The 27,843-nt window shown below is 46.9% G+C and overlaps 4 protein-coding genes across 7 annotated transcripts in view; 3 read left to right on the top strand and 1 right to left on the bottom strand.

Moving 5' to 3' along the window:
* LOC6505701 (cadherin-87A) overlaps positions 1-23,368 on the top strand; it is a 56,169-nt gene extending 32,801 nt beyond the window's left edge. For both annotated transcript variants that reach the window (XM_014905280.3, XM_014905279.3), the window contains exons 4-17: positions 14,651-14,713; positions 14,771-15,117; positions 15,176-15,321; positions 15,378-15,685; positions 15,744-16,789; positions 17,380-18,396; positions 18,459-18,509; positions 19,374-19,973; positions 20,028-20,626; positions 20,689-21,472; positions 21,542-21,817; positions 21,874-22,136; positions 22,192-22,522; positions 22,579-23,368. In XM_014905280.3, the coding sequence (XP_014760766.1) occupies positions 14,659-14,713; positions 14,771-15,117; positions 15,176-15,321; positions 15,378-15,685; positions 15,744-16,789; positions 17,380-18,396; positions 18,459-18,509; positions 19,374-19,973; positions 20,028-20,626; positions 20,689-21,472; positions 21,542-21,817; positions 21,874-22,136; positions 22,192-22,522; positions 22,579-22,653 (5,898 nt within the window). In that variant the 5' untranslated portion in view covers positions 14,651-14,658 and the 3' untranslated portion in view covers positions 22,654-23,368. The remainder of the gene's footprint in view (positions 1-14,650; positions 14,714-14,770; positions 15,118-15,175; positions 15,322-15,377; positions 15,686-15,743; positions 16,790-17,379; positions 18,397-18,458; positions 18,510-19,373; positions 19,974-20,027; positions 20,627-20,688; positions 21,473-21,541; positions 21,818-21,873; positions 22,137-22,191; positions 22,523-22,578) is intronic.
* On the bottom strand, positions 17,049-19,342 carry LOC6505816. Of its 3 annotated transcripts, none has more exons than XM_001964391.4 (3): positions 18,990-19,335; positions 18,740-18,940; positions 17,049-18,683 (listed from the first exon to the last, which is right to left on the bottom strand). In XM_001964391.4, the coding sequence occupies exons 1-3, from the start codon at positions 19,229-19,231 to the stop codon at positions 18,560-18,562; spliced, it is 567 nt and encodes a 188-aa protein (XP_001964427.1). In that variant the 5' UTR covers positions 19,232-19,335; the 3' UTR covers positions 17,049-18,559. The 3 variants fall into 3 exon arrangements, with proteins under 3 accessions (XP_001964427.1, XP_044570138.1, XP_014760806.1); XM_044714203.1 differs by having other exon boundaries at positions 18,740-18,915; positions 18,990-19,128; XM_014905320.3 differs by having other exon boundaries at positions 18,515-18,683; positions 18,745-18,940; positions 18,990-19,342.
* A 187-nt stretch (positions 23,369-23,555) lies between the features above and the next one.
* Positions 23,556-24,610, top strand: LOC6505702 (putative inner dynein arm light chain, axonemal). Its single transcript, XM_001964389.3, has 2 exons — positions 23,556-24,059; positions 24,121-24,610. The coding sequence occupies exons 1-2, from the start codon at positions 23,690-23,692 to the stop codon at positions 24,498-24,500; spliced, it is 750 nt and encodes a 249-aa protein (XP_001964425.1). The 5' UTR covers positions 23,556-23,689; the 3' UTR covers positions 24,501-24,610.
* Positions 24,611-26,843: 2,233 nt separating this feature from the next.
* LOC116656601 (integumentary mucin C.1-like) lies at positions 26,844-27,260 on the top strand. The gene has a single exon (XM_032456486.2). It carries the CDS (start codon positions 26,937-26,939, stop codon positions 27,216-27,218), a length of 282 nt encoding a protein of 93 aa, XP_032312377.1. The 5' UTR covers positions 26,844-26,936; the 3' UTR covers positions 27,219-27,260.
* Positions 27,261-27,843: the final 583 nt, after the last annotated feature.

Genomic DNA, 27,843 nt, shown 5'->3' on the forward strand with positions numbered 1-27,843 from the left:
CCCTTCGCCCCTGCCGCCCCTGCCTGCCGCCGTGGAAAACATCTTCATGAAGTTAATTACAAGGAAATGCTGCAGTGATTTTTGCTCGCCAGCAGTGCCCTGGAACTGGCCATCGGCTCCAGATGGTCCTCTGTTCTGGGGACTGGACTGCCACATTTTCTTTTGCATTTTCCTCCTTTGCCGTTTTCAAATGTAATTACATTTCATTTTTCTCGCTTCGCTCCTCTTCCAACCTTCCAGCCTTCCGGGCCTCTCTGGGCGGACTCGCTCCGTCGTTCATTATCCGGCCCTGTCCATAAAATTTTGTTGCACAGTCGTCGCTAATCTTGGTCGACAAGTCCCCTTCGGGGGCTCGCCCCCCTCTGCTCGCCAACTGGCCTGGAGACTGTTTAAATGTCAGTTAAAATCCCATAAATTCTCCTTAAATGACTTCTGTCTGCCGCAATTTCGTTTGCCAGCCATTCTGACCTTCTCCGGCTCTCTGCTCTCGGATATGGTCGAAATGGCCAAGACGAATGGCCAAGAAGAATTGCAGTTGGCTCTCTCTGGCTGGATACTGTGCTGAATTGGCTCCTTCTGCTAGAGCTGCTAGAAACTTAAGTTCTAATTCATTCCCCTTTGCCAGATAAGAGGACGCTCCTTGAAAATAATAGCAGGATTTCTGTTTCAGTTTTGTGCAGTCCCTTGCCGGGCTTGCCGATGACGAAACACACACCCCGCCCTTGCAGCTCCTGCAATTGGTTCAATAAACTCATTAAAGGCCCTCAACTTTCCGCCTCTGGATCCTACATGCCGCCCCCCCCTGTCCTCTGTCCCTCGCATAAAACTTTTCCGGCAGAAATGGCGGTCATTCGGTCGCCTTTTGGCTCGTTTTCAACTTGTCGCATTATCCTTTTTATTGTCGTCGACATTTGCAACGCATTATCCTTGGCAGCAATTCCTGTTTTGCTTGCCGGATAAGAGATTTGTTCTTTCTTTCTTTTTTTGTTTTTCTGCTCAGGCGAGCGAAGGGTTCATAACTTTTGGCAGTTGGTCTAATGTGTGGCATGGGAAGTTGTTCCTGGAAGGCAGATATTATTCCGAGGAAATTTCGACCGAGCCAGCTTTAATTCTCCGCTTTTGATAATCAGATTTAAAGCTTAAAGGCTGGAAATAGCATCCTGCCTGCATTGGGTTTCTGTACTTCCCGTAATGTGTTCGTAAATCGCCCCTGATCCCATTCCCCAGCAGCTCCCATTTCACGCCAATAAATACTTGGCCCAGAAAGCATTTACTTATTTGCCTATTTCTGGCTGACTGGCTGGATGGCTGGTTGGCTGGCTTTGTTCCCGGCTCCTTGGTCCCCTGCCAAGCTGGCGGCAGACAATAAATTTGCGGCAGAATTTAAGCGCGGCCACATTTTAATTTGTGGCAGCAACAGCCGCAGGAGCTGCAGCAGACTCGGATAGAGTGTATGGAGAGCCTGCGGCAGCTTCCAATTCTATGCCTCAGCCTAACACCTTGTGTCCTGGCGTCCTGGCGTCCTGGCGTCTGGCTGCCGCTCCCCATCCCTGGGCCCTTGGAAAAACCGCAGCATTCACCGTTGCCGGGCTGCGGCTGGGCCTCAACCATAACTATGATAACGAGTGGCTCAGGGGGTGGGATTTGGGGAGGGGGGATTGTCAATTTATTTGCTGTGCCACCAGCCACAGCTTCCTTGTGTTGTGATTCTTTCGGAGGTTTTGCCAATTTGTCGGTTTCAGTTTTTTATTTGGCTCCATCTCCACTGTTTGTTGCGGCGTGGAGGCGCCCTTCGAAAACTTTGTTTACAACAATCAGCTCATAGACACCCGCCCGCCTCGTCCGCCCCGACCACCAGACCGAAGCAGCTTGCAGTTCCTTCGCCCGTATTGAGTTGACAATATTTTTAATAGAAACTCTCAGACTGGCAGCCGAAAGTTTGGCTCTTAGTTTTCAAGACTGTTTGGGGTGCCCAGGAGAGGCCCAGGAGAGACTCCCTCGTGTTTGTGTTTCAATTTGGTGCCTTTTATAGAATTATTATGCACTTTTGTCAGCTTGCCTCGAGATGCACAAGTTGGGGCACAGTTTCGAGCCAATTGAGTTGCAGCTTTTCGGGTTTTCCTCCGGCCTTGTTGGCATCTTGGCTCTTGAAAGACCCAGCATTTCATTAAAAGTGGTTTGATTCAGCAGAAATAAGAGCTTTGTTATCTAATTCGGCAGCAAAGCCTGCATCTTGTTCCTGTCCGTGAGGCTCATCCTGGACTTAATCAATCTCCTTTTAATTAACAAATTCTCTTTGCAATTTCCCCATCTGATTTGTAATGCTAATCCCGGGCAGCTGCACTTCCGGTCCGGACTCCAGCCCTGGATCCAATTCCATTTCGTTTCGTATTTCCGTGGCGAGCAGTTTGAATTTGTTTTACTTTTCCCCCGGCCCGCCCACATTTGGCAGTCCATAAACAGCCCGCCCACTCTCTCCGGCCAACTCCGCCCCTGGGCCATTAATTTCTGGCCTAAGCCGGAGAAAAACGCCTGGGAAGCGGGGCCCAGAGCAATCCCATCAGCCGTCGAAGGCCGTAAACGTTGGAATGCGAACGAGAATGAAATTCTGTTCTCGCCATTTGCGCCGTGTTTTTGTCCCATTAAAGGCCGTCAATTGTTCATCATTGTAATTAAACAAGGCTTTTAAATGGTGAACAGGACGCCGAGGGGGAGAAGGGGAGTGTGGAGTGCATTTAATCCATTTTCCGAATTAAAGAATTCACTCGCGTTGACAGTAAAGTCTTGGCACCTTCTTTCGCCGCCGGTTTTATGACGCCTTGCGGCAATTTGTACTTCTTCGCTCCTCGCCATTTTATTGCAACGCCGCAGGGCGCAAGTGTCCTCGGGAGAAGGGGGGAAAGTGTGCAATAAAGCTCTGCAGATATACGTGTGTCTTTAAATATATAAAAGGTGATCTGGGGATATTGCCTGGGGCCTGGAGGTGTGGTCAGTGACGTGTACTGCAGTTTGGGGACTGCAGCTCCCTTGCTGCAGAGACGATTATTGCGAGACAATGTAAGGACTCGCCCTGGGACTCTGTTTGGCGCAGCGCTATTGTCGATGATAAATGGTGGAAGAGTGGAGCGGAGGACTGAACTTAAACTATCGAAATTTAATCCAGAATCAAGTAACAAGTTATGCAATAACTCGGAATTATAGTTGTACTGCCCAGATATATCACTTAAGCCACTGCGCCACTGGAACTAGCTCGATAAGCCCCTAATAATCTGATCATAAAGCCACAAAATCAGGCACATTCACATAACATCCAATAAAAGGAAAGACTAATAAAAGCGAGGAATATTCAGGAGCGGTCGCCGCTTCCTCTGCCAGGAGGACTTCCTGATTTTCCGCCCTGCGGATCCCAGCCTCCGTGTCTCTCCAGAAGAGGGCTTAATGCATTATGAGCTTTCTGGCCTTTGTGACGGCAGCTCCTTTTCCACTTGAGTTGTGTCAATCCCCGGCTAAAACCCTGTTGCCACAATCAAGTTCATTGGCCAAATCCCACCACACACCCACGGACAACACGTGGGCGGACGGCCAGATGGGAGATCCAGGAGGGTCGGGCTTACTGCGAAGTATCTACAAAAGTCATTAGACTTAAAGTTTTTGCTAAACTTGTGGGAGAGTGGGGCGGGAGGTGCCAACGACTTGGGGTTAACCTGGAGAGGTTAGCTTTTTATTGCCGGGGAGGGGCCGAAGGCGAGGAAATGTAAGGCAGGACAAAGAAAGCTGCCAGGACATATGGGGCATAGCCATGTGAGCAACTCGATAAATCAATACTCGAGGGCTCTTCGGGCCGCTCCTCCCATTCCTGCAGCAAATGCAATTGTCTTTGAAGAGGATAGAGGATAGACGCCTCGGTCCTGGACGCAGGATGAGAGACTGCCGCAGTCGAGCTCGTGGCAGTTGAGGAAATGGGAGATAAATTTGCTTTTAAAGCGCTTTAAGTGTCGCGTGTTGAGGGAAAGCCAAAAAACAAGGACCTGCCAGAGAGGGAGGAGCCTGGTCCCAGGGCCCTCGACAAAATCCGGAAAAGGACGTAACGCGCTCAGAGTATGGGTGCGCCCGGGTCGATGTTTTTGCGTCTGCTTTTTTATGCATGTGCGGCGGAGGACTTGATTGCAGGCTAAAGTGCGAGTGCGGGCCGTACTCCACTCATAAAATATTTCAATATTGTAACAGATTTTTTCCTTCATTTTTTCGCGGGACGGCTTTTGTCATTATTTGCGTATTTGCTGCATATATTTCGTTGTTCTCCCCTTTTTATTGCGCTGTCAACTTCAAAAAGCCGAAGACAAAAAATAAATTACATAAGGGCTTAACACAACAGCCCCGCTCCGGCGCCCGAAAGCTGGCTTCCCACCTTTTGCGTGTAAATTGAGTAGAGGGAAAATCGGAATTGGAAATTGGAAAATTCGGAAAAGCGAGCAAAATATTGCAGAAACATAACATCCAATAGCTATGAAAAATGAATGCAAATCTTTATAGCCCCGCTAATATTAAAACTGTTGCACTGCCGGGCACGGAGCGCGCGCTCCCCCCGATGTATGCTACAAATAATCTGTTTGTGTTTCCCTTTCTGTGTGCAGCATTTACATTTGCATTAAATTTCAATTCGCATCCCGCCCGCGCCTTTGCTGGGAATTCATAACTAAATCCCCGGCAAGGCAGCTCCAATCCGATGGCATTTGGCGTGTTTAGCGCCCCGCCGCACTCCAGCCCACGAAAGTCGCCGGCCATATGTCGACTGGCGGCTGGAAATCCGCCGTAATTTGAATAGGACTACAAGCGGCGGAATGAAATTCGATTCAGATCCCCTGGAATCTATTTAATGGCGAGCGAAGGAAGCAGGAGCCAGAAAGGGTTCTCGCATCGATTTTTAGCTGCGGAATATTTAATTTTTTGCTTCAGAACTCAGAAATTCAATGGGAATACAATCAAGTAACAGAACACACAATCCTCTTATCCTTTATGTTTATAAAATACAAATAAATAACAATAATCTTTGCAAAAAACATGAAAGTACTGCGTAACAAATATTATGTGCCATTGTACTTTGAGCGGTTGTTTTGGGGATTTGCGGATTTCCCGTCGATTCATTGTGGCTGGCAATTAAGCTGTTTATTAAATTTATGCCCACCCATCAATCGGTGCTTTCCTCCACATCTCCACACCTATGTACATCTATCTATATGGAGGCTTTGGAGAGCCCCGGGCACTTCTGGCTAATTTGGCTGTCATTCGCCGTGTGTTTGTTTGGCTTTGTGGAGTTGCGAATCAATTTCTGGATTGATGGACAATAAAATGTATTCTATGCTGGACATTTTGGCAGCTGTCCTGTTCCTACTGCCCTGTTTTTCAGCCCCTGCCAGTCCCGTGTGCAGTTTCGGGACCTTTTCCGTTCGCTGGCAAGTGCACTCCCAGCCCAGAGCGACGTACGTGGGTCCATTTAGCCTCCTTGTATGTGTTTATATCCATATGAACAGTAAAATATATGGAAGTGGTATAAGTGCTCCCTGAAATCACTTCCAAGCTTGACGTTGCCGGCTCCTCCCCTCTTCCGACTTGCACTTTGGTGACTTTGTCGTCGACTCCTCAACGTCGTCGTCGTCCTTCGGTCTTCCTCTAGTCGGTTTTGTTATTGTTTGTTAATATATAGTAGTTCTGCTTGCTTGGAGAAGCCCTGGCTGGCAGTGTGTATGTATTTCGCTCACGTAATAACGATAATAACGCTTATTTCTTTCATTTCTGTGTTCTGTGTGCTTTTTTGCCAACCACTTGCGAGCTCCGTCTACTTATTTCTGCTGCCTTTCCGCCCTGGGACGTACTACGGACTGCGTATGAAAAGAACGTCGGGCGGTTGATGCTTCTCTAGATGCTGCTGTCATGTAATTCTCTTAGAGCTTTGCTGGCATAATATTTATTGTCGAATTTAGTGGCGAGTATAAAAAAGGATTGCGGGCATGTCGGAATTGGTAAAGAAAAGGCAGTACTATCTGCATTTTGTTTAGAATTGTCTGATAAATTGCAAACTGGATGTTGATTATTGAATTTGCCAAACAAAAATACTCTCTACATATACTCTCCTCCTTTTTAGAAATCCTGGCATTGACAGTTTATAAATTGGATTTTTTAAGTACCCCCAGGTCGAACATCGATGCTGTTTTCGTGGCTTCTAAAGCGCTCAACTCTCGTTTCATATTTTTTAGCGCTTTTCTTATTGTGACACGCACAAAAAGGGGAACCGGAAGATAAGTCCGGAAGAAGGGACAAAAAGCAAGACGTACAAATTGATAAAAAGTCACAGAATGAAGTCAAACCGAATCACAATAGCTGATGGAATTGATACAACTCCATGACTTCAGTTTTGGCTTTTATTTCTGGTTGTTTTCTTTCCAGCTTTCGCTTTTACTTCTCGGCTGTTCATGGTCAGCACGTAGTAAGCTGCAGTGGAGCCCCTCTACGTGGTTTCTTGGCGCCCTCAGACACCAAAGTCGGCCGAAACTGTTTATCTTTTGCCTGAATCTGAGCCAGATCGTACGGCTTCCGATTTGGAAAGTTTGGGCGTAAGTCTTAAAGACATAATGCACTATCAGTCCATTTTGCAATTACCTCATTCTCATGCGTATTTATACTATTACCTAATGGCTTCTAATCGAACGTAATTGGCCAGAGGGGCGTGTGCGGAGGCATGAACTGATTTAATTAGGCCGGCTTTTCTGGGCCACATCTTGGCGTGTTTCTTTGCACAAGTGATGATAATAGTTCATCCGTTATCGGACATAATTGCACACCAGTCAACGGCAGCCGGACCAGGTCACAACGCACTCAGCCGGACAGCCGGACAGGCGGACAGCCCGATAGGCAGATACAGATACTTACAGTTCAGATACTTATGAATACTGCCTGGCGCGTCACTTGTGGCATGTGTGCACTTGCCGCTCGGCCACATTAGAGGCAATTAAGTGCTGATGTCTTTCAACCGTTTGTGTAATGCGGCGTTTGATGTTTGCTCTGCCCCTTGCTGTTCGATAATTTTGCCTGCCAGGCTCTGGGAGGGGCAGGACGAAGCCCTGTAATTATGTGGGCGGCGAATGGGGCACGTACTGCAAACAAAAAGCGACGCCAGGCGTATAAAATATAAATACTTATCGGATTCTGCTCCCACCTGAACGCCAGGTCCTTAGTAGTCATCATCAGTCATGCGTGCGCAGATATTTTAAGTGCTTCCTCCTGGAACGTGCTCCTGGCTTGTTTCCTCCCACTCCTGAAGGCCTCAGGGGCCAGGGGAGCAGGGAGCGGGGTGTTTTGCGATAGACTGCAGAAGCTCGGGCCATCTGCAGTATTATAATATCCGTGTTTATCGCCCCCATTTAGGCCAGCCTCGCTGCAAGTGCAGCTCGGGCCATCCCCTGGGCCGTAGTCCGGCTTAAGGGCCGTAATGAATGGGTTCTCGAAACGCGTGAGAGCTGAAGCCAGGCTAGGCCAGGCCTGGAGGAAATTATCGAGTGCATTCGCCAACTCCAGTTGATGGCATTCGATAATCATTTAGGCGGCGGGTGAACCGCCGGGGAAGCACAAGCTGGCTTTCAAATGTGTGCTAATCAAGGAGCGTTTTAATAGGCAGGCTGGGAGAGATCTCAGCCTTCGAATGTACTAAGCCTCTTGAAGCGTTGCCACAATTCAAACTCAGAGCTGCAGCTGCTTCAGAACTTTAAAACACGCACTTACACAGAATTTCGTTCCTGAAATGCATTCCAAATCCCCTGCATAAGTTCCAAGAGCTCCTGCCGTCAATTAAGTATTCGCCTCTGTGTTTCCTTTCATGTTTCGTTATTATTGCGAGTCTATTGTCGAGTCCTTATTGTTAACTTGGATGTTGGCTCCACAGCAGGTTGTCTCCAAAGCGTCCAAGCTGCAATGGTTTTGAGGGGACAGAGACAGCAACACAGGCTTAGAGAGAGAGGGAACAGAGCAGGGCACATTTAAAGAATCGAAAAACTCTTAAAATCAGAACAGTACACAAGCGGAAAAGAGCTTTCCTCCTCTCCTCCTTGCTGGACCCGCCCCAGGAGAACAATGAGTTTAGAACAAATGCCGAAAAATAAAGAAAAATCGGTGTTTTTCTTTGGAGGAAGCACGTTGCATTAGAGCCCGGCGGAGGCAAACAAACAAACGATTAACCCTGTGGTGTTCTCCGGGGTGTGATAAGTGTTCTACACCAATTAGTATCCGAAAAAGATAAACATGTTACGAGTAATCCGATTTTAGGGTGTTGAGAGGGATTATAAGGGAATCTGGTTTATTTATGCTTTCTATTTTTTATTTCTGCCTATTATGCCTCCAATTGAGGCATACAACTTAAATTTTATTAACCAAGTAGGATGGTATTGTGGCTCTCGAATTCAAACTCTTTTGAGTGCTTTCCAAGTGGGTTAAGACCTTGTCAAAGGCCCTTTCAAGGTCGTCCCAACTAATACATTACGGGTCATTTATTTGGAATGCTCTCATCTCCGTGCACCACGCCATAAAGCCACGCCAAAGCCCTCGCCTCGTTCTCGTCCCGGCCCCCGCAGTTGATTGTCAAGTGTATGAAATATATCAAAACATTTGGCTGTGTTTGACAAGCCGTCAAACTCCTTGAGCGGCCGCTCGTCAAGAGCTGGAAAATCTGCCTCTCGACGGCAATTTTCAACCCCTCGAAGCCAAAGCCATCCCCAGACCCAGACCCAGACCCAGTCCCCAACCCGAAGACTCTGGCCCCATCACCACTTTCCGCCCGCAGGAGGAGAGAACAAAACGGAGGCAAAAAATACGAGGAATTCGCAAGAAATTTCATTTCCTGATGTTCAACTGGAAACGTGGTGGGAGTGGGAGTGGGAGGGGGAGGGGGAGTGGAACCCGAGCTTGGACCTGAAGCCTGGTCCTGGGCCCCAACCCTCGAGCGGCACTCATTTGGCTTTAACATAAAACCAATTTAAACTTGGCCAAGTGGGCGGATGGGTGCCGGGGAGGGCCCACTGTCTAACGTTCTCCAATATGCAGACAGACAATAACAAACTACCGAGCGCCCAAGCTTTTTTCAGGCGGAAGGCGGGAAAGAAAACCATTTTAATTTCATTTCAGAGCCGTAATTTTAAGTTCGAGTTCCACTTTCAGCGCCACCACCAGCACCAGCACCAGCACCGGAAACGGCTTCGGCATCGGCAGCTTCCACCTGTCTTTTTCGAGGGGTGTTGAGCGAGCGGATGGATACCACGGATAGAGAGGGTGGCGGGACGGCTGCCACTTAATACTCGTGGGAAAAACAACAATGGTAATCCCCCAATACGAAAAAACAAACGAAACCCGGAGCGCCAAGGCAAACAGCTGATGGAGAAACTTGATAATAACTCGAACTCGAACTTGCTTTCTGGCTTTATCCTTAAGACCCGAAGTTTTTTCCCGGGAGGGGGTGAAAGGGGAGTCCCCCCAGGATGTCGATGTGGCACGTTTTCCCTCCCTTTCCGCCCTTCCGCCCTGCGACTTGCCCTTTCCGCGTTTGTCTTTCATAATTGCGGGGGATTGCAGAAATTAAGCAACTCGCTCATCATAAAACTGGCATCCCCTACGATAGCGATTAAGGCAACAGATTTGCAGAAGCACCGCCCTTGCCCCACCTATATGGCAAATGTGGGGACGGGTGTGCCCCCAACAGGTGCCACGCTCGCGATCTGCCTCCTCCTCCTGGGCGCCCCCTCCTGCCGCCCCACTCTGCCTCCTGGCTTAGTTAAGTGCAAGTGCAATTTAAATTCCAAATTTGTTAAACTGTCACAAGTGTTTTGAATACGAAATGAGGAAGTCCACGGGGAGGACACTGCGCTCCATGAGTTTAAGGATGAAACAATTCTCCTCTCTATCGTAAGTTGTTTCTGGGCATGCCCAAGACCACTCTTCATATTTTCGATTTACAATCTCGTTCCGCGCTGTTCCCCACTTGGGTGGATTATGTGGAGGCCCGGCCTAGGAATAATTATACAGCGAAAATCTGTGAAGCTGGTGGCGGCGCGACGGCGGCCGAGGAAAGGCAGGTGAACGTGAAAATTGCTTAGCTAAAAAAACAAACCAGAAGAAAATGGAAACTTTGACTTCCGAGCGTGGGGATGGGTCCTAAATAAACACGGACACGACAACTTTGAGTTACGATGCCACACGCACATGAATGCGTTCCTGTGAGTTTGTTTGTATGCGTTTATTTGCCCAAGAGTGTGTGTGTGTGTGGCGTGCATGAGTAATAGTAATGATGTTGCCCCACTCAAGAAGTAGAACACCCAACGCCCCAGCCCCAGCCCCAACGCCACCAGGCTTATGAATAAATTAAGAAGGAGCGCCCCACCTCCCCCTACAAAATGGGGGCAGCAGGCGCAAATAAAAAAGAGCAATTTAAATGCGAGGGAAAAATGTTGAGGCATCTCCAAGGAGCCAGGACGAGGCAGGACGAGGCCGGGCGGCAACTGAAGATAATGCCGTTTAAATAGAATCCCCGGCAAAGGTTTTGCGCCGGCGAGGATGCCGCGGGCCAAACAAACTGCAAGACATAAAGAAAATGACGCCACTGACATGCCGCTTGGATGGTGGCCGATGGCAAAAAGGGGCCACGGGGTGGTGTCACCTGCGGGGAGGGGGGCGGGCGGAGAGAGGCATTCGCACAGGTGATTTACATAGCATACTTAAGTGGAGCACTTTGGGCCCCCGCGCGTCCTTCCCCGCGCGTGGGATATCATCATCATCAGTCCTAACAAATGTTGCACACACCGGGCAGATGAACGAGGGGGCAGGGCTATAAGCTAGGCTAGGGGGACTCGAACTGAAATCATAAAAAAAACATTTTATGAATAAAATGTATTACAAGCGCCGGCATAAGGAGTTTGACATTTTTATTATGTCTGTGAGGGCAGAAATCGGATAAAAACAGCTGGAGTGGCGTGGCAGCTGGGGACTGACGAGCAGTGCTTTGAGGCGAATCCATTTATCATCTTTTAAAGCGTTGCCACAAAATCAAATCTAAACAATGCACAAGAAATCAATTACAGTTTCCGGCAATTTGCACACAAATATTTCCAAACTAAAAGCACAAATATGGTAATTTTTGGCATTCAATTAAAATATGATTGACGGGAGATGTGAGTATTCCAATCTATTATCTGCAAAGGGCTAGATATAAAGTTGCTCGTTGAATTTAAAAAAGCAGGAAAAATTGGGTAGAAATGGGGGGCTTTAGAGACACACTTTTGGGCGATAAAGAGAAGCATGTGACTCTCTAAATCCGCTTCCATTTACCGATTTCCCTGCAGACAAATCCGGACAAGCCACCACAGCAGCTGGGCTGCTCCTCGGCGAGAAGTGCGAGCAAGGCGAAAAAGTTACGGAACCGCCGGAGTCAAGTGTCAAGTTTGCCAGTCAGTCACAGTCACAGTCACAGTCGGCACTTTGGCAGTGGTAGTCGGATTCCGGGGATTAGCGGCGCTACAGTGGCGGGCAAACAAGTTTTGAGCATTAGGCGAAATCGGATGCGGACCAAGGATGCGGACCAGAGTCCTTTGGAGCGCACCTAATTCAATTATTATTGCCGGTCCCCGAAGACGGGCCAGGCGGAGCAAGAGGAGCAAGGCCTTAGAAGGAAAGCGCCGCGCTGCCAGGAGTACGAAATGTATTTTAAATAAATATGATTTATTATGTTTGACAAGCGGCGAAAAAGGATGGGGAAAGCAATCTGGTCGAGGCATCCAAAGCCAGGTTTGCAGAGCACTCCACGGCAGCTGGCTCCGGAGCACGGCGGCAAATTCGACTCAAGGTACACATGGCTTTTTATGTGTGCCATTCAGGACGCAGCCGGGAGCAGGGAGGGGCGAACGACCTGACCCGGGGGACGGCTTGTGGCAGCCTCCGCCCGAAAGGCTTGGGCCATCAACAGGTTCGGCTGAAAGGGGAGCTTCGGCTGGGGATTGACAAACGTGAAAGGGAAAATATGTAAATGCAATATAAATTTACTGTATGATTGATATTGGTTGTGCTCCGCCGACCGCGCGCCAGTGTGTATTTATGGGCGCCTCTGTGCGAGGCTGGGCTGCGGAGCCTTAATGGTTGTGATACAATATTGACACAGGGCTCGGGAGCGGAAAAGCATAAAAAGATATTGCCTGGATATTGTGGGCTATTAGCGCAAGGTAGGGTTGGCCCCGGCCAGAACATTGCGGAAAGTGATGAGAATCGTACTGAAGGTTGATGATTGGTTTAATGAGAATGATGCTGTGAGTTCCGACCCCTCTGGCTTTTCAATGGCAAGGACTTTGGATGTGAAGAGGAATATTGAAGACTATTGGCATATGTTTTAGTTTCTATGTTACTTTTTAAACAAAATAAAGCCTTTATTGAGAGGACAGGCTTCTCTCATGCTGCTTGAAAGAATTTCAACAAAATGGTAAAGTAATTGCCTCCAAGGCATCTTGCAACAATTTTTGCATCCAAACGCACCTTTACACAACCTCTCTTCGTATTTACTTCATGCCTGAAATAATGTCGAAATTCTGGCAATTAGTTTGCTCGGAGTTTTCTCAAAATGCATGAGAAAATTTATGTGTGCCGACAGAGGGATATTTATGTGGCAATTTAATTTGCTGGCCAAGCTGTCATTGGGCCAGTCATTAGGGTCCAGGCCAACTCGGCAACAATGGCAGTCTATTAGACACATTTAATCCCCATTGATTACCCCACAATGCAAACAAATTTATTCAGCTGCGGCAAACATGATTTAAACATCCATAAATTCCCACTCAGGAGCGCCAATCAGCAGGACAAAGCCGCCACAACTATACACATCCACACGGCAGATAGGACAGGATAGAACATCATTGCAAACCGAGTCTAAACCGAAAACCATATATCATCAGGATCGTGGGGACTGTGAGCTTTGGCGGCAACCAGTTGAATACGAAATTCAATTTGCGTAAATCGAACGCGGTATAGAGTATCACTCGCTGTCAAGAGGCTAGTCGACAGATGAGTGCTTCTTGTGAAAATCAACCGCACTTTCGGCTCAGTTTTCATCGAATTTCAACATTACAAACTCTTCTTAGCTTTAAGTCGAGGGCAGTCCATTTTTAAAGTTCTCGAACGCTCAGGTTCCAGCCCAGCCCGCCAGAGTATATTCACCATTTAGGGCATTCCGAGCTTCTGCCTGAACTTTGAACCTGCGGCGAGGACTACGGGATGGATGTAGTGTCGGGACGCGGGGGAATAAGTTTTAGTTTGAAGCTCAACTAAACCCCAGCAGAGCCGAAAACAACCCGCTTAACCCTAAAATGTGCAGTTTATGGCCGGTGTCGAGCAACTGGAAACGCTTCTAGGTGAATTACGGACCCGGCGTGGCCTCAGACAGACTCTCCCAAATGGACGTGTGCTTGGGCTTGGGCTCGGGCTCGGGCTGCCCATTTAGGCATCAGCTCTTGGCCAGAGCTGTAAGCAAATAAACCCACACAAAACATGGCAAAACTGAAAATATTTAGTCGAGCTTTTATGCATAACTAATTGGCTCTGCCTGCTTTGGGGTGCGGCACATGGCTGTTGCTTCTCTTCCATACACTAGAAAAAAAATCTAGTTTTTTGTCGAGATGTAACCGAAATGCTGCCTCGATTTAAGTCAATTGAAAAGGCCTATTCGAGGGAAGTTTGCCACCAATCAGCAGCCATATCAGTTCCTATACACTGTTTGTGTTTCTACACTTTCCCACCGTGTAATCCTGTTCCTTGGCCTGTTTGTGTGGTCATCCTTTGGTCGGTCGGCCTGCTGGTTACCAAATATGTACGGCTCTGTTCGCAGGACTCCTCGAACCCGCATCGCCACCGGTCGGGTGGGCGCGTGCCGGACACCCGACCACGTGGACGGACACATCAGAAATGTTGGCGCCTTCGGCCGCCTGGCCTTCCCTGGCCCTTTTGTAGCCCTCCACCCCCAGTTGAAGTGCACAATTTGCCACAATGTTGCCTGTTGCCTTGTGCCTCTCTTGGTGCTGTTGTTGCTGACACCGCCGATGCTGTTGTTGGTTGGCTTGTCATCAACATCGTTATGTTGTTATAACCATCATCATCAGTAGCAGTAGCAGTAGCACCACCAGCATCGCCGCCCCACAGCACCGTCGCCCACCCACCATCCACATCGTCGTTGTCACGCTCTCCCTGGCCCGTGTGCATTGTCAGCTAATTGAATTTTCAGCACGGAATGAAATTTAATTTATCTTTATTGTTTGTTTACGCGAGCGAAATGACGAAAAACAAAAACAAACAAGCGGCCGAAAAGCATCAAATAATAATACAAAGTACCCTAAAATATGAGGGTCTGAAAACAGCCATAATATGCTCTCGAAAGTGTGAATCTTTATTTTGCAAAAATATTTGCCTTTTTAATCCAAGTATCTAAACATTACCCATGTCCCGACATTATCTAAACTAAAAATGATCCAGTTTAACATCAATAATATGATTACTTCTATTTAATAGGAGTTTAGCGATAATCTCCCGGACTAATCAAACAGACAATTAATAAAATTTGTTGTGTCTTCTCTTGCAGGCTTCAGAATGAAGCTTTCTCTGGCGCTGTTATTGGTCTGCCTGGTCTTGGGCCATGCAAATGGTGAGTTTCAGAGCCTATTAACGTGCCAAGCGACAACTAATCATCCTCCCCCATCAGAAGAGACGAATCTGCCACCGGTTTTCACCCAAACCCTGAACAACATTGTCCTGTATGAGAATGTGCCTGTGGGAACGGTCGTGTTCACGCTGGAGGGCTACGACCCTGAGGGCAGCCCCGTGACCTTCGGAGCCATTGGATCGGATCACTTCAGCGTGGATCCAATTTCTGGTAACATTACTCTGGTCAAGCCCCTGGACCGGGAAGAAAAGGATAGCCTCAAGTTCTTGGTCTCAATCCGCGACCGCGTGGACCCCGAGGGGGAATCCGAAAAGGACAACATCGTTCAAGTGCCAATCACATTTATCATTCTCGACAAGAACGACAATCCGCCAGAGTTTCAGAACGTAAGCAATATTAAACAATTTCAGGATAAAGAACTTTACAAAAAATGATCCTCCGCAGACCCCCTATGAGGCAGATGTTAATGAAGACGCCAAGGTGGGCACGACCATTTTTGACAGGATTCTTGTCAAGGACCGGGACATAGTAGGTGACAGTTTGGATTTAAAGTGTCTGCCCCAGCAGCAAAGTCCCGAGGCGTGCCAAAAGTGAGTATCACCTTCGAAGAAAGGATTCCACATATTACTATTTTCTCGTCCTTTAGGTTCCGGCTGCAGGTGACGAAGCAGGAGGCGACGGTTCTCGAGGCTGCTGTGGTGCTGAATGACACCTTGAACTACAACCAGCGGATGGTGTACCACTTCCAGATCGAGGCCACCGACGGTACCCACAAAACCCAGACCACCTTCGAGGCCAGGGTCAAGGATGTCCAGGACAAGCCGCCCGTATTCCAGGGGTCGCTCTCAACGGTGATCGACGAGGACAGCCCCATAAATACTTTGGTGCTGACCGTACATGCCAGGGATGGCGACACGGGGGAGCCGCGGAAAATAGTTTATGACTTGCTCACAAGTAGGATTGGAAATTGGGGTTTTGTACTCTATCAATATCAATGAATTCTCCCTTGCAGATCCTAGTGACTATTTCCTCCTAGACGCCCATTCCGGGGAACTGCGCACAGCCAAGCCCCTGGATCGCGAGGCTCTGGATGACTCCACGGGAATCATTACCTTGGGCATTCGAGCCCGGGAGCTGGTGAACGGAGTGCCCAGCGACGATCCACTGACCAGTGCCACGGCCAAAGCCACAGTTACCATTCGGGATGTGAACGACTCCCCGCCGGTGTTTAACCGCAAGGAGTACGCCGTGTCCCTCCTGGAAAACACGCCCCCCGGCACACCCCTGGCCCTGGACATGAGTGTCAGTGATGCGGATGTGGGCGTAAACTCAAAGTTCGCCCTACGCCTGGAAGATGTCTCTGGAGTGTTTGATGTGGAGCCCAAGCTGGTTACCGGCTACTCCCAGGTGAACATTCGCGTGGCGAATGGGACCCTAGACTACGAGAATCCCAACCAGCGTAAGTTCATTGTACTGGTGGTGGCCGAGGAGACGGATACGAGTCCCCGCCTGTCGTCCACCGCCACCATCACGGTGAGCGTGCTGGACGCCAACGACAACAAGCCAGTTTTCGAAAGAGATAGCTACTCAGCCTCCATTTCGGAAGCGGCGCTGCCGGGCCAGTATATTGCCACTATAACCGCCAAGGATGTGGACTCCGGCAGCTATGGAGATTCCGGAATCCGGTACAGCCTCTCTGGCACTGGCGCCGAACTGTTCCACGTAAACGAGCAGACCGGTGTCATTAGCCTGGCCAATTGCCACGGCGAGGGCGAGAGCAGTCGGCGCGAACGGAGGGATCTGCAAGAAGGCGAGCTGGAGTATGGGTCGGCAGAGGGTCACCTGGAAATGCGGTCCGTGGAGGAGGCTCCCAGGGAAATAAGCACCGAGCCCACGGTTCAGTACACGCTAATCACGCAGGCGCCAGAGCATCCAGCTGCCCCGCTAGTGCCAGCTTCAGTTCCCGTTCCGGCTCCCGCAGCGACTGCTAATGACGACAAGGCACCGCAGACGTGTCTGGACTACGAAACGGAGACCACGTACTTCTTGTCATACAAGGTGAGTGACTGTCTCAATCCTCGCGTGTGGGCATGGATGGTAATGTTTTCACATGCGTGACGGGGAGAAAAAACTGGATCGAAACATTATAATCTCCTTTAAAAAATAAAAAAGGGAATGCCACTATTTAAATAAGGAAAGGGAATATATTAGGAAATAAATGATATCAAATATTGTGCTTAACACGCCAAAATTTTATCACCAACATTGAATTACAAGGTAAACAAAGTTGTATTGCCGCGGGCAACCAATAATAAACTTGATTTATATGTACATCAAATATATTTGTGTATGAGGTGGCTAACAAACACTTTTAGAGGATGTAAACCCTTTTAAATACTATTTCTGCATTGATATTATCCTACAATATGAACAATATGAGCCTACTGCAAGGGTATCAAGCGGTGCCAGAGTTAGTTTTTCTCTCTTGTTATAATTAATTGTAATTTTAAAAAATAGAACTGAAGTTATGTTATAAATGAGTATATAATATAGTTTATTTATGAGACATATTCCCTATGTGAAAGGTGATATATTAAACTCCAACCTAATTAAAATGAAATAGAGACTGACTAACAATTTCTCCACAGGCCACCGATGATAACGGAAGCGGCTCCACATCCGTGGTTTCCCTACGAATTTCCGTTACGGATGCCAACGACTCGCCTCCCGTTTGCGAAAGCCCTCTGTACAGGGCGAGTGTGGACGAAGGATCTGTGGTTTTTGACTCCCCTCTGATTGTGAAGGCCCGCGATGCGGACACAATGTCCAGCATTAGCTACAGGATCCGAGGATCCGAGCAGGTGGAGAGCATTTTCGACATTGACCGCGAAAGTGGCCAGATCAGTATCCGTCCGAATGCCAGCTTGGACGTGACCAACCTGAACAGCGACCAGCTAATCTTTGTGGTGGAGGCCCATGACGGACTCTTCACGGCCAGCTGCGGGGTTAACATCACCGTGAGGGATGTGAACAACCATGTTCCTAGCTTCGATCAGGAATCCTACAATGCGGTGATCGAGGAGAACTCGGAGATCGGAACAAGCGTGGAGCGGGTGCACGCCACGGACTTGGACACCGGTAAAAATGCGGAACTGCGCTACCGCATCCAGCAAGGCAGTTTCGACGACTTCGGCATTGATGAGCGCACTGGCCAGGTGTTCGTTTCCCGCAAACTTGACTTTGATCGCCGCAACACCTACCAGCTGCAGGTGCAGGCTTCCGATCTGGGCACCCCCAGTCTCACCGGGACCGCCACTTTGACGATCAACGTCCAGAACAGCAATGACAAGGATCCCTACTTCGTGCCTGCCACTCAGCACGCCGAGGTGCGAGCAGATGCCCCGCCTGGGCAGCTGGTGCACACTTTAATTGCCCTTGATCCTGATGTGGCCAGTCACAACGCCTTGGAATTCGCCGCCACCGACGATATCACTGCCATTGACAAGGAGGGCAAGGAACTGCCGCACAACGATCAATTCAAGGAGTTCTTCGCCATCGCCAGGAACGGAAAGGTCCTTGTTAACAAGCAGCTCGACCGCAATCTGTTTGCCGTTATGCGCATCAATGTCCTGGTTACAGATAGTACAGCTCCCAACGTCCAACAGGTAGGATGCTCAAGCTTATAAAGTATCTTTTCGGTTTTCAAAGAAAGATTTCTTCCTTTCAGGGCCGTGGTCTGCTGATTATTCAGATTATAGATGTCAATAAGAATCCACCGGTGAGTAAACTTCATTTTTTTTATTAAATTTTGCGTTTGTATATTCTCGTCTAAGAGATCAAATTTTGGTTAGTTAGCTCGATCTCGTCAATACTATCTGGCTCTAAGCTAGACATTTCCTCCTGAAAACTGCCCAAATTAGCCAAGTGGCTGTGTTGGTCCGAGTATATGTTCCTACAGAAAAAGGGAACAAGTTTAATATAGGCTCTGTTTCTACGGAGGACACCTACAAAACGGATATGCTCAGGGCAATCTTGAGGCTTAATTTGGCAAGAAAGAAGACAAAGACTGGCGTGCTGGTGGGGTAGAGGAAGCAGAGGCTTCCATAGCCCAACATCATCTCGTAGAGGTTCAGAACGACGTTGTCAACGGTCTGAACAATGACCGTGGGCATCAGCAGCTCGGCCTGGGAGTTGGTCAAGATGGGATAGCTGAAAAGCGGGCGTCAACGATAAGCTAGGGCACTGGCTATCTACTCACATGGCCACAATGCTCGCAGCCAGGCCCACAAAACACAGTAAAAATCGCACCACAACGAGGCCAGTGATGAGAAATATGAAGATCTCTCGGATCCAAGTCTCTTGTTCTGATTTGTCAACCTCCACTTTAACGTTTCTTATGTCGGAATATAAGCGATAGACATTCAAATAGGCCGCATTATGGAGTATGTTGAAGACGTTGATGAAGAGCAGCTTGAGCTTGGAGTAGGATATATCATTCATATTTTTCGTAGAGTGCTTCCAAATTGTATTTTATTTAATAATTTTGACTTTATAACCAAAGCAATAAATTTTAAAGCAATTTGGTATTATGTATTTCTAAGTTACAGCCTTCACTGTAGAGTACACTTTTTATCTTTTATAGCGATTTAATGCCCCGTGGAGTGTGGAGCAACCCCAAATAAAGCTGCAAATGGTGGAGGAGCAGCCCATCGGCACCGTGCTCACCACGTTGCAGGCCACTGACGAGGACTCCAGCATTGGCGAGTATAATATAAGCGCAAATGATTACTTTGCCATCAACCAGACCACCGGAATGATATACACCATTGCACAATTGGATTACGAGGCGGTGAAGGAAGTGAAGTTCCTGGCCACCGTCAGCGACACCGGTGTGCCTGCCCTCACAGCCACCGCTGATGTGGTCGTGGACATTATTAACTTAAACGACAACGAACCGAAGTTTACCCAGTCGGACTACTACTTCAATATTACGGAGAATTCCCCGCGGGGCACAGTGGCCGGCAAAGTGGAGGCCCATGATGGCGATGTGGGCGTCTTCGGTGAGATCACGTACACGCTGATAGGCGAGAACAACAAATACTTTAGCATTGATGCCTATACGGGCAACGTGATGGTGGCCAACTCCTCCATACTAGATCGCGAGCAGATCAAGGAGCTAACTCTCTCGGTAGTGGCCCAAGATAAGGCTCCTGCCACCGTCCAAAAATCAGCAACCGCTACGGTGAGTAATAACAATAAATACTACTTCTTTTTTACTGAAGTCTATCCCTTAAAGATCCACATTAACATCCTGGATGTAAACGACAATGCGCCTATTTTTACACGTGATGTCTACAACTCTACGGTGGCTGAGAATGCCGCCTATCAGCCCCCCGCTGCACTGCTACAGGTCCAGGCCATCGACCAGGATGAGGGTCTTTATGGCGACGTGCGCTATATAATAACGGCCGGCAACGAAATGGCGCTATTTAAACTAGATGCCCAGTCGGGTATAGTCTATCCTGCTCAGAGTTTGGCTGGAAAGCACGGAGTCTATGAGCTTACCATCTCGGCGCGGGACACCCAGGGATCTGGTACCATGGAAAGCACGGCCAAAGCTACCATTACAGTTCTGAAAGTCAATCGCCATAAGCCGGAGTTCTTGATTCCCGCCCTGTCCAATGCCACTATTGAGATTCCCGGAGACATTGTCCAGCCAGATTATCTTCTCCTGACTGTGAAGGCAGCGGACAACGACACGGATGAGAACGGGAAGATCAGTTACCACCTGCAGGTAAACAACAGGAATGAACAGCAAACGGGAGAGTTCAAAATTGATGAAGTTACGGGAGAACTGCGAGCCAGAACCCAGCTGAATCGCAAGAACAGAGCCAAGTAAGATCCCTTGATGAAACTTCTATTAAAGTAACTTTATTTAATTCTTAATTAATTCCTAGCTACGATATTATTCTGGTGGCACGAGATGCCGGAAATCCGCCTTTCGAATCTCTGCGTCTTCTAAGCGTCAGTATTGTGGATGCGAACGAGAACCGCCCGGAGTTTCCCGATGCCTCTAATCCCTACAAGGTGTCGATCAATGAGAACAGCGGCCGGGATGTTAAGATCGGTCACATCCAGGCAGCCTCTAGGAGCAAGCACAACCGGGACATTTTTTACTATATGCTGTTGGGCAACGAGGATGGGGCATTCTATGTGGACAAACTCACGGGGGACATTTACACCAACAAGAGCCTCGACCGGGAACAGACTGACTCTTACACGCTGTACATCTTGGCCAGTATTAAGGCGGACCTGCACATCTCCGAAGAGGAAAGGGCATCCTTCTCCATCAAGACCCTGAACCGGGACAACACTGTGGCCAAGGTGGCCATCACCGTGCTGGATGTGAATGATAATCCGCCCGTGTTCGAAAAACCTATATACTATGCCGGCGTCAATGCCAACGCTAAAATGGGAGCTGCTATTGCCCTCGTAAATGCCACGGACGCAGATCAGGGAAAGAACGCCAAGATCGAGTACATGATCGTGGCCTCCAATCTGTACAAGTTTGGTGCCAGCAAGGCCACGGGATCGATTGTTCCCAGCCCGTTCGCCATTTCGCAAGATGGCCGAATCACAGCCAACACCATAATGGCCGAGTACAACCAGGACCACTTCGAGTTGGAGATCATTGCCCGCGAGCTAGAGCAACCGCAGCGCTCGGCCAGCACCAAAGTTAATGTGAGTGTTAGAGGGAAAATTGCAAATCCTCTTCGATTATATATGTATTTTTGTAACTTGTTTATATAGATATGGGTATTTGATGGAACTCAACTGGTCCGGGTGATTCTTTCCCGTCCTCCCGAAGAGGTCTATCAGGAGCAGGAAGAGATTATAGCCGAGCTGCGAAACGCCACCCAGCATCGGATTATCGTGGATGAGATCCGTTTCCATTTAGACTCCATTGGTCGCATTCGCATGGACTGGTGCGATCTATACTTCCATGCCGTAGACCCAAAAACCCAGCAGATTGCTCCGGTTGATGAGATACTCAAGGATATCGACAGGAACTATGACTACTTGAAGGTTGTGTTAAACATAATTATTCTTATCAGCATTCAAAGAATTATTTTGTCTTTCAGGATTACTATGCCGGCTTTGCCATAGAGAATGTTGTCCCGGCTTACATAGCCATTGTCCAGGATGAGTTTGATTTGGCCGTAGCTGGTTTGGTAGCTCTGGTCATAGTGTTGTTCGTGGGTGTCATCAGTTTCATTGTGCTCTGTTGCTGCCTCAAGCACTGGAATCTTTCCGTTCCGGTGGAAACACGACGAAAGGAGGCTCTGATTAAAAAGCAGATTATTGAGGACCTCAACACAACCGAGAATCCACTGTGGATTGAACAGTCAGTACTTGATTCCCAGTCCCATGAGCTCTCCTTATTAATATATATTTTACAGAAAACTTAAGCTCTATGAGGAGCAAGAGCTGACTATGCAGGTCTTCTCGGAGCCTGACCATATCTCTAACTCGGAGGCGCCGGGCCAGCTGGACCACCGCTGCCTACCGGTGGTCGACCATGTGGGTCAATCGGTGGATAACACCTACGCCACCATTCAGCCCCGGAACAACCAGAATCGTCTCACCGGTGGAGCTGGCAGTGGGTCTATGCGCAGTGGTGGGGCTAGTGCCGGTGGTGTGGCTGGTGCCGGGTTGCTCCTGGCCCGCGTTGATCCACACATGAACGAGTTCGCGGACTACGCCACACTGCGCAACAATCGAGCGCCTTCGGTGAGAAAAGCGTCAGCATTTATTTGCAAAAGCTAAATATTTGTATTCCTTTACAGCTTTACGAGTTTACGGGATCTACATTCCAGGCCCCCATCCGGGACGGCGACGATGCAGTGGCCGAGCTCATCTAAGCCTTGTCGGGTCGAGCAGCAGCTGCCCCAGGCGATGTGTAAATTATGTAGTAGCTGTGTATCGTTTAGTTTGTCGTGGTTTTTTCAACCGAATTGGTTCCGTTGCATCTTTGAGTCCGCCGTAGCGTATACACCATCAAATATTCTAGACACGTACATAGGCACTTTGCAAATACTTATTATCGACAACGTAAATATATATATAGCGTAGTTGTAACTGGTAAGCCAGCGTTTAACTAGAACCCAGGACAGAAATTCAAGAACCCATAATGGAAATTCTCCCGCATAAATAATGACAATAATATATATGTACTATTATATATTGACAATGTCTAGCCGTAATGAAACGATATGAATATGTAAGAGTTACTAATGTACATCTGCATTTGCATTTGCACCTACACGGTTCAGTCTACTCGAATATTTCCGCGATATTAGTTTAAACGACAGCCTAAGTTGTACCACTAAAAAGACTAAATTATTTGCTCTTCCAATTCCGTATTATATTTAGTTGTGCCGCTAACACTTAGCTCAATAGATTATAGTTTAATTAGCCAAACTTGCTCATACTTATAAGTTCATAATTTTAAGTTGGAGAGAATTGGAATCGTGCAACGAATTAAGTTACCATTGACCGCTGTCCAGGTCCTCACGGACAGAGCCAGAAACTCATTTGTGTTTGCATTTACATCAAATATATTATATGAATAACTAATTTAACATTGTTTTACATTAAAATGGGGTGCTACCTGTGGCCGCCACAAGTTGGATTTTTCTTCTCGTCGCACCTGTTGATATTTGTTACCAGAAGCATCGTAACCATGAAACATTTTGGTTGCCCGGTTTTTCATGTTGCTACCTTTAGCAGGGAGAACAATAAACACCCTTTTACAATTTTTCCCAGCACAGGCATTTTCGATATAACAATCAAGAAAATCGTTGAACAAATTAAACATATCCCCTCAAAACACACAAGCTTTGCTATCAGCAAAAAGGCGATTCAATTTATATTGTAAAAGGACATAACAGGATCGCAATGGATGAACTAGACATAACCAGTGTGGGTCAGTTCCAGACCCTGGTGCGCTACAACAATCCGGTGCTGGTGGTCAAGCACCCGGACAAAAAGGGTGCCCCACTGACTGAGATTGAGATGAAAAGACCACAAACAGCAGGAGCATTACTAGATACCAAAAAGGAAACTGAAGAAATTTTGAACTCCATTTTACCGCCACGATGCTGGGAGGAAGATGGTCAGCTATGGCAACAGTCGGTGTCCAGCACCCCAGCCACGCGTCAGGATGTGATTAATCTCCAGGAGATGCTGGACACAAGGCTACAACAGACCCAGGCTCGCGAAACGGGTATTTGTCCTGTGCGGCGTGAGCTTTACTCGCAGTGTTTCGGTAAGAGCCAGGTTTGAATTTTCTCCGTTGTTAGTTAGCTACATTCCCAACCTCTCTTCAGACGAAATCATTCGCCAGGTGACTATCAACTGCTCAGAACGTGGCCTTTTGTTGCTTCGCATCCGCGATGAGATCGCCATGTCCATGGAGGCCTATGAAACCCTATACTGCAGTTCTGTGGCTTTCGGCATGCGAAAAGCTCTACAAGCCCATGAAGAGAAGGAAATGCTGCGGGATCGTGTGAAGACCCTAGAGCTGGACAAGGAGGCGCTCGAAGAGATCATTGCTGACATGAAGCTGAAGCAGGAACAGGCAGAACGTCGGAATGCTGAGCTGCGGGCTTCTGAGGAGAAGAAGTTTACCGAGGAGATTACATTCCTGAAAAAGACGAATGCCCAGCTGAAGGCCCAATTAGAGGGCATCACCGCACCCAAGAAGTAGAAGAAAAATGTAGTTTGGAAGGTGTGGTCTATGTTTTTTTCCATTTGCCACTTTAAAAATGTTGGAACTTATTCAAATTAAATTAATGGAGCATCTCAATAACTCGTCAACTTGTTCCTGCGATTCTTTTGTAGGGTCTTCTTGGTTTTGCTCCCGTTTATTCGTCGTTTTCTCGTCCATGTTTACTTCATTTGCAATTGGCGGGGGTCTCAAGTGCTTTCTTCTGTGTCAAGATTCTTCCTTTGCTGCCTGTTTTGCCTGCGGCTCTTCATTAGCGCTATTCCTCTATGGCAGTGGCCCTTAAGCTCCTCCATCTTGGCCATTTTTCGCTCGTAGACAAACTTGCGGACAATGCTGTATCCAGAAAAGAAAGAAATGTCAGAAGAATGTTAGAAGAAATGCAATTAGACAGTGGAAATACTCATACTATTACTATTGTAATGTAATTTATTCATTTAGGGATTGTAATTTTTGTTAAAAGTGTGCAACGCAGTGAAGGAGACTTCTCTGACCCTATAAAGTATAATTATTTTAATCACATTTTGCGTCGATATAAGCATGTCCCTCTGCCCTTCTTTCCCTCTGTCTGTTTCTACTCAAACTTGTCTCTCTGGTTTAAATCTATGGACTTGAAGCTTTGCTAACACCCTTCTTTTATTTGCTGTCACTATATATGTAACTCGGAACGGCTGAGATCGGTCGACTAGGATATAGTAGTAGTATATAGCTGTCATATAACTGATTGATCGGAAATGCCTTAACATTGGTTTTTTTTAAGTTAGAATGATCGGACTTTCGACGGATTCCATTTTGGGCAACCTAATCTGCCGATCTGCCAAATTTCCTCGCAACCTTGCTATTTTTAAAGATTCGTGGGCCTATTTCCAATATTTTCATTAGAAAATTGGACTGATGGTGAAATTACCATAAGGATCGGCCGAATATATACGATCCGATATATATAAAATAATGTAAGCTGCTACTCAACTGCAAGCTCCGATTCGAAAATTCCTTTTATGAATAAGAGAAACATTTTCCTCGTCAAAAAATATTTTGCGTCAATTAACAGCGTCTAAAAATATTTAAAAACAAGAAAGGAAAGCTAACTTCGGGTGGAGCCGAAGTTTATATACCCTTGCAGTTGTGTCATTTTCGATCTTTCAGTTATATGGCGGCTATTAGATATAGTTGGCCGATCCCTATGAAATTTGGCAATTCAGAGTATTTTGTCCAAAATGGAATCTGTACAAAGTCCCATCTTTCTAACTTAAAAAACAGCAAAGTTATGCCAATTCCAATCGTTCAGTTTTATGGCAGCTATAGGATATAGTCGGCTGATCCTTATGAAATTTGGCAAATCAGATTATTTTGTCCAAAATAGAATCCCATTCCCATCTTTCTAACTTAAAAAACACCAAAATTATGCCGATTCCGATCGTTCTATGACAGCTATAGGATATAGTTGAATGATCCTTATGAAATTTAATGTCTCCTTCACTGCGTTGCACACTTTTGACCAAAATTATAATACCCTCTGCAAGGGTATAACAAATTGGTAAAATTGTTGATCTCTTGAAAAATTTCGAAAATTTGGCAAAATTACCAGTCCTACTACATATGAAAGTATTCAAAGTTTTAAGATCGTGCATACATACATAACATATGAAGATCAGCCAAGTTTGATCCGATTTATACAGATATTTTAGTTCAAAACTTTCTCCCAAGATGAAGTACCAAGATGAAGATGTACCTTCTTTCAGTTGGCTTGAAAAGCAACCTCCAGTAACAGCACCTCGTCCAACGCCACCAACACAACCACCACGACAACGGACGCAACCACCACGGCCACCACCGATGCAACAAGAACCACTGAGAACACCCATCATGGCAATAAGCTCTTCTGGAGGGGCAATGACTGGTGCGGCACTCCAAAGAGGAGTCGGAGGAGCAGGAGCAAGAGTAGAAAGTGCACGTTAAAGGTTGTTAGAGTGACCCGCAGAAGACATGGCTAAAGTACCGAAATTCCAGTTTAAATAAAATACACAAGTACACACAATGTCAAGTGTTTTTTAAGTATTCAACAAGATTCTACAACATAATTTGAATCCAAATAGGAACCCCAAAAATGGGGCGTACGTTACAGCCGACTTAGAAATAATTAACTTCATCGCTTATTTGTACCATATAAATATTTGCTTATTTGAGCTTACGCCAATGTTGAAGCACTCAACCAGAGAATATTTGTTTTATTATATTTATATTTTGTATTATATTTATGTTCGATGTAAATATTTTGTAAAAACTTTTTTGAAATATGATTCCGAAGCGGAAATTCAAAGTCCATATAAAAGACCTGATTCTTGGCGCAGATAATCAGATCATTCGATCGGCTCTTTCCCGACAAGCTAGAAAAACGTAGCCCAAAGATCATCCGAGATGAAATACCTTTTCGTAGTAGCCTTCCTCGCCTTGGCCATCCAATTAGCCTCGACAGCTACAACCAGTGATGCCACCACAACAACCACCGCCGCAACAACGACAACTACAACGACAACGACGGATTCTTCTACAACAACAACCACCGAATCGTCCTCCACTGGAACAAAGCGCTGCTCCAAGAGCAACAACTGGTGTGGCACGTTCAGGCCCAAGAAGAAGTGCAAGCACCCCAAGAGGTGTCACAAGACCATCGTGAGAGTGACCCACAGGAAGGGCTGAATCTTAACACTCTGATATCAAATAAAAACCTTTAAACCGAAATTGAGATTTTTGTCTTCCCTGTTCAAGATCCTTAAGAAAAAGATTACAAATAGAAGCAATATACTTTTTTAAAATCAATGTAATTTAGATTACAATGTATTTTGTACTGTAACGGAAACGGAACTGGGTTCACCATCACCACCGATGCCACTGCAACCATCACCACCACAGCGGCATCGGCAGCCGCAACAATCCCAGAAGCCTCTTCAGACTCACCACCACCTCTTCCGGGAGGCCCATCGCAAGAAGCTAGGCTGGTGGTGAACCGACTGGTGCGGAACGTTCATACACAAGAAGTGCAACCAGTCTAATAGGTGCAAAAAGATCAATGTGGTATCGATTCCTAAGGGACAAGCTACAAAGGATTATTATAAGCATTGTACATGTATTTTAACTAATCAGAAATAAAACTTATTCGAAAATAAACTAAATATATCCAATATCTAATAAAAACGCATTTTTATCTCTATTGATCTACATGAGGAATTTTATTCTTTGGTGCTACATAAAATATAACGTTTCAAAAATTTCATTTTGAATAAAACTCGACAGTTATTTTAAATATTTAAAAAAAATGCACAAA

Source organism: Drosophila ananassae, chromosome 2L (genome assembly GCF_017639315.1).
Source record: "Drosophila ananassae strain 14024-0371.13 chromosome 2L, ASM1763931v2, whole genome shotgun sequence".
NCBI lineage: Eukaryota > Metazoa > Arthropoda > Insecta > Diptera > Drosophilidae > Drosophila > Drosophila ananassae.

Excerpts from the sequence above, each read along its gene's own strand:
- LOC6505816 (XM_001964391.4), bottom strand. The coding sequence starts at position 19,231 with ATGAATGATATATCCTACTCCAAGCTCAAGCTGCTCTTCATCAACGTC. Across the intron at positions 18,941-18,989 it reads GCTGCGAGCATTGTGGCCAT|CTATCCCATCTTGACCAACT; the intron begins GTGAGTAGATAG and ends CCCGCTTTTCAG. Across the intron at positions 18,684-18,739 it reads GCCCTGAGCATATCCGTTTT|GAACATATACTCGGACCAAC; the intron begins GTAGGTGTCCTC and ends CTTTTTCTGTAG.
- LOC6505702 (XM_001964389.3), top strand. The coding sequence starts at position 23,690 with ATGGATGAACTAGACATAACCAGTGTGGGTCAGTTCCAGACCCTGGTG. Across the intron at positions 24,060-24,120 it reads GCTTTACTCGCAGTGTTTCG|ACGAAATCATTCGCCAGGTG; the intron begins GTAAGAGCCAGG and ends ACCTCTCTTCAG.
- LOC116656601 (XM_032456486.2), top strand. The coding sequence starts at position 26,937 with ATGAAATACCTTTTCGTAGTAGCCTTCCTCGCCTTGGCCATCCAATTA.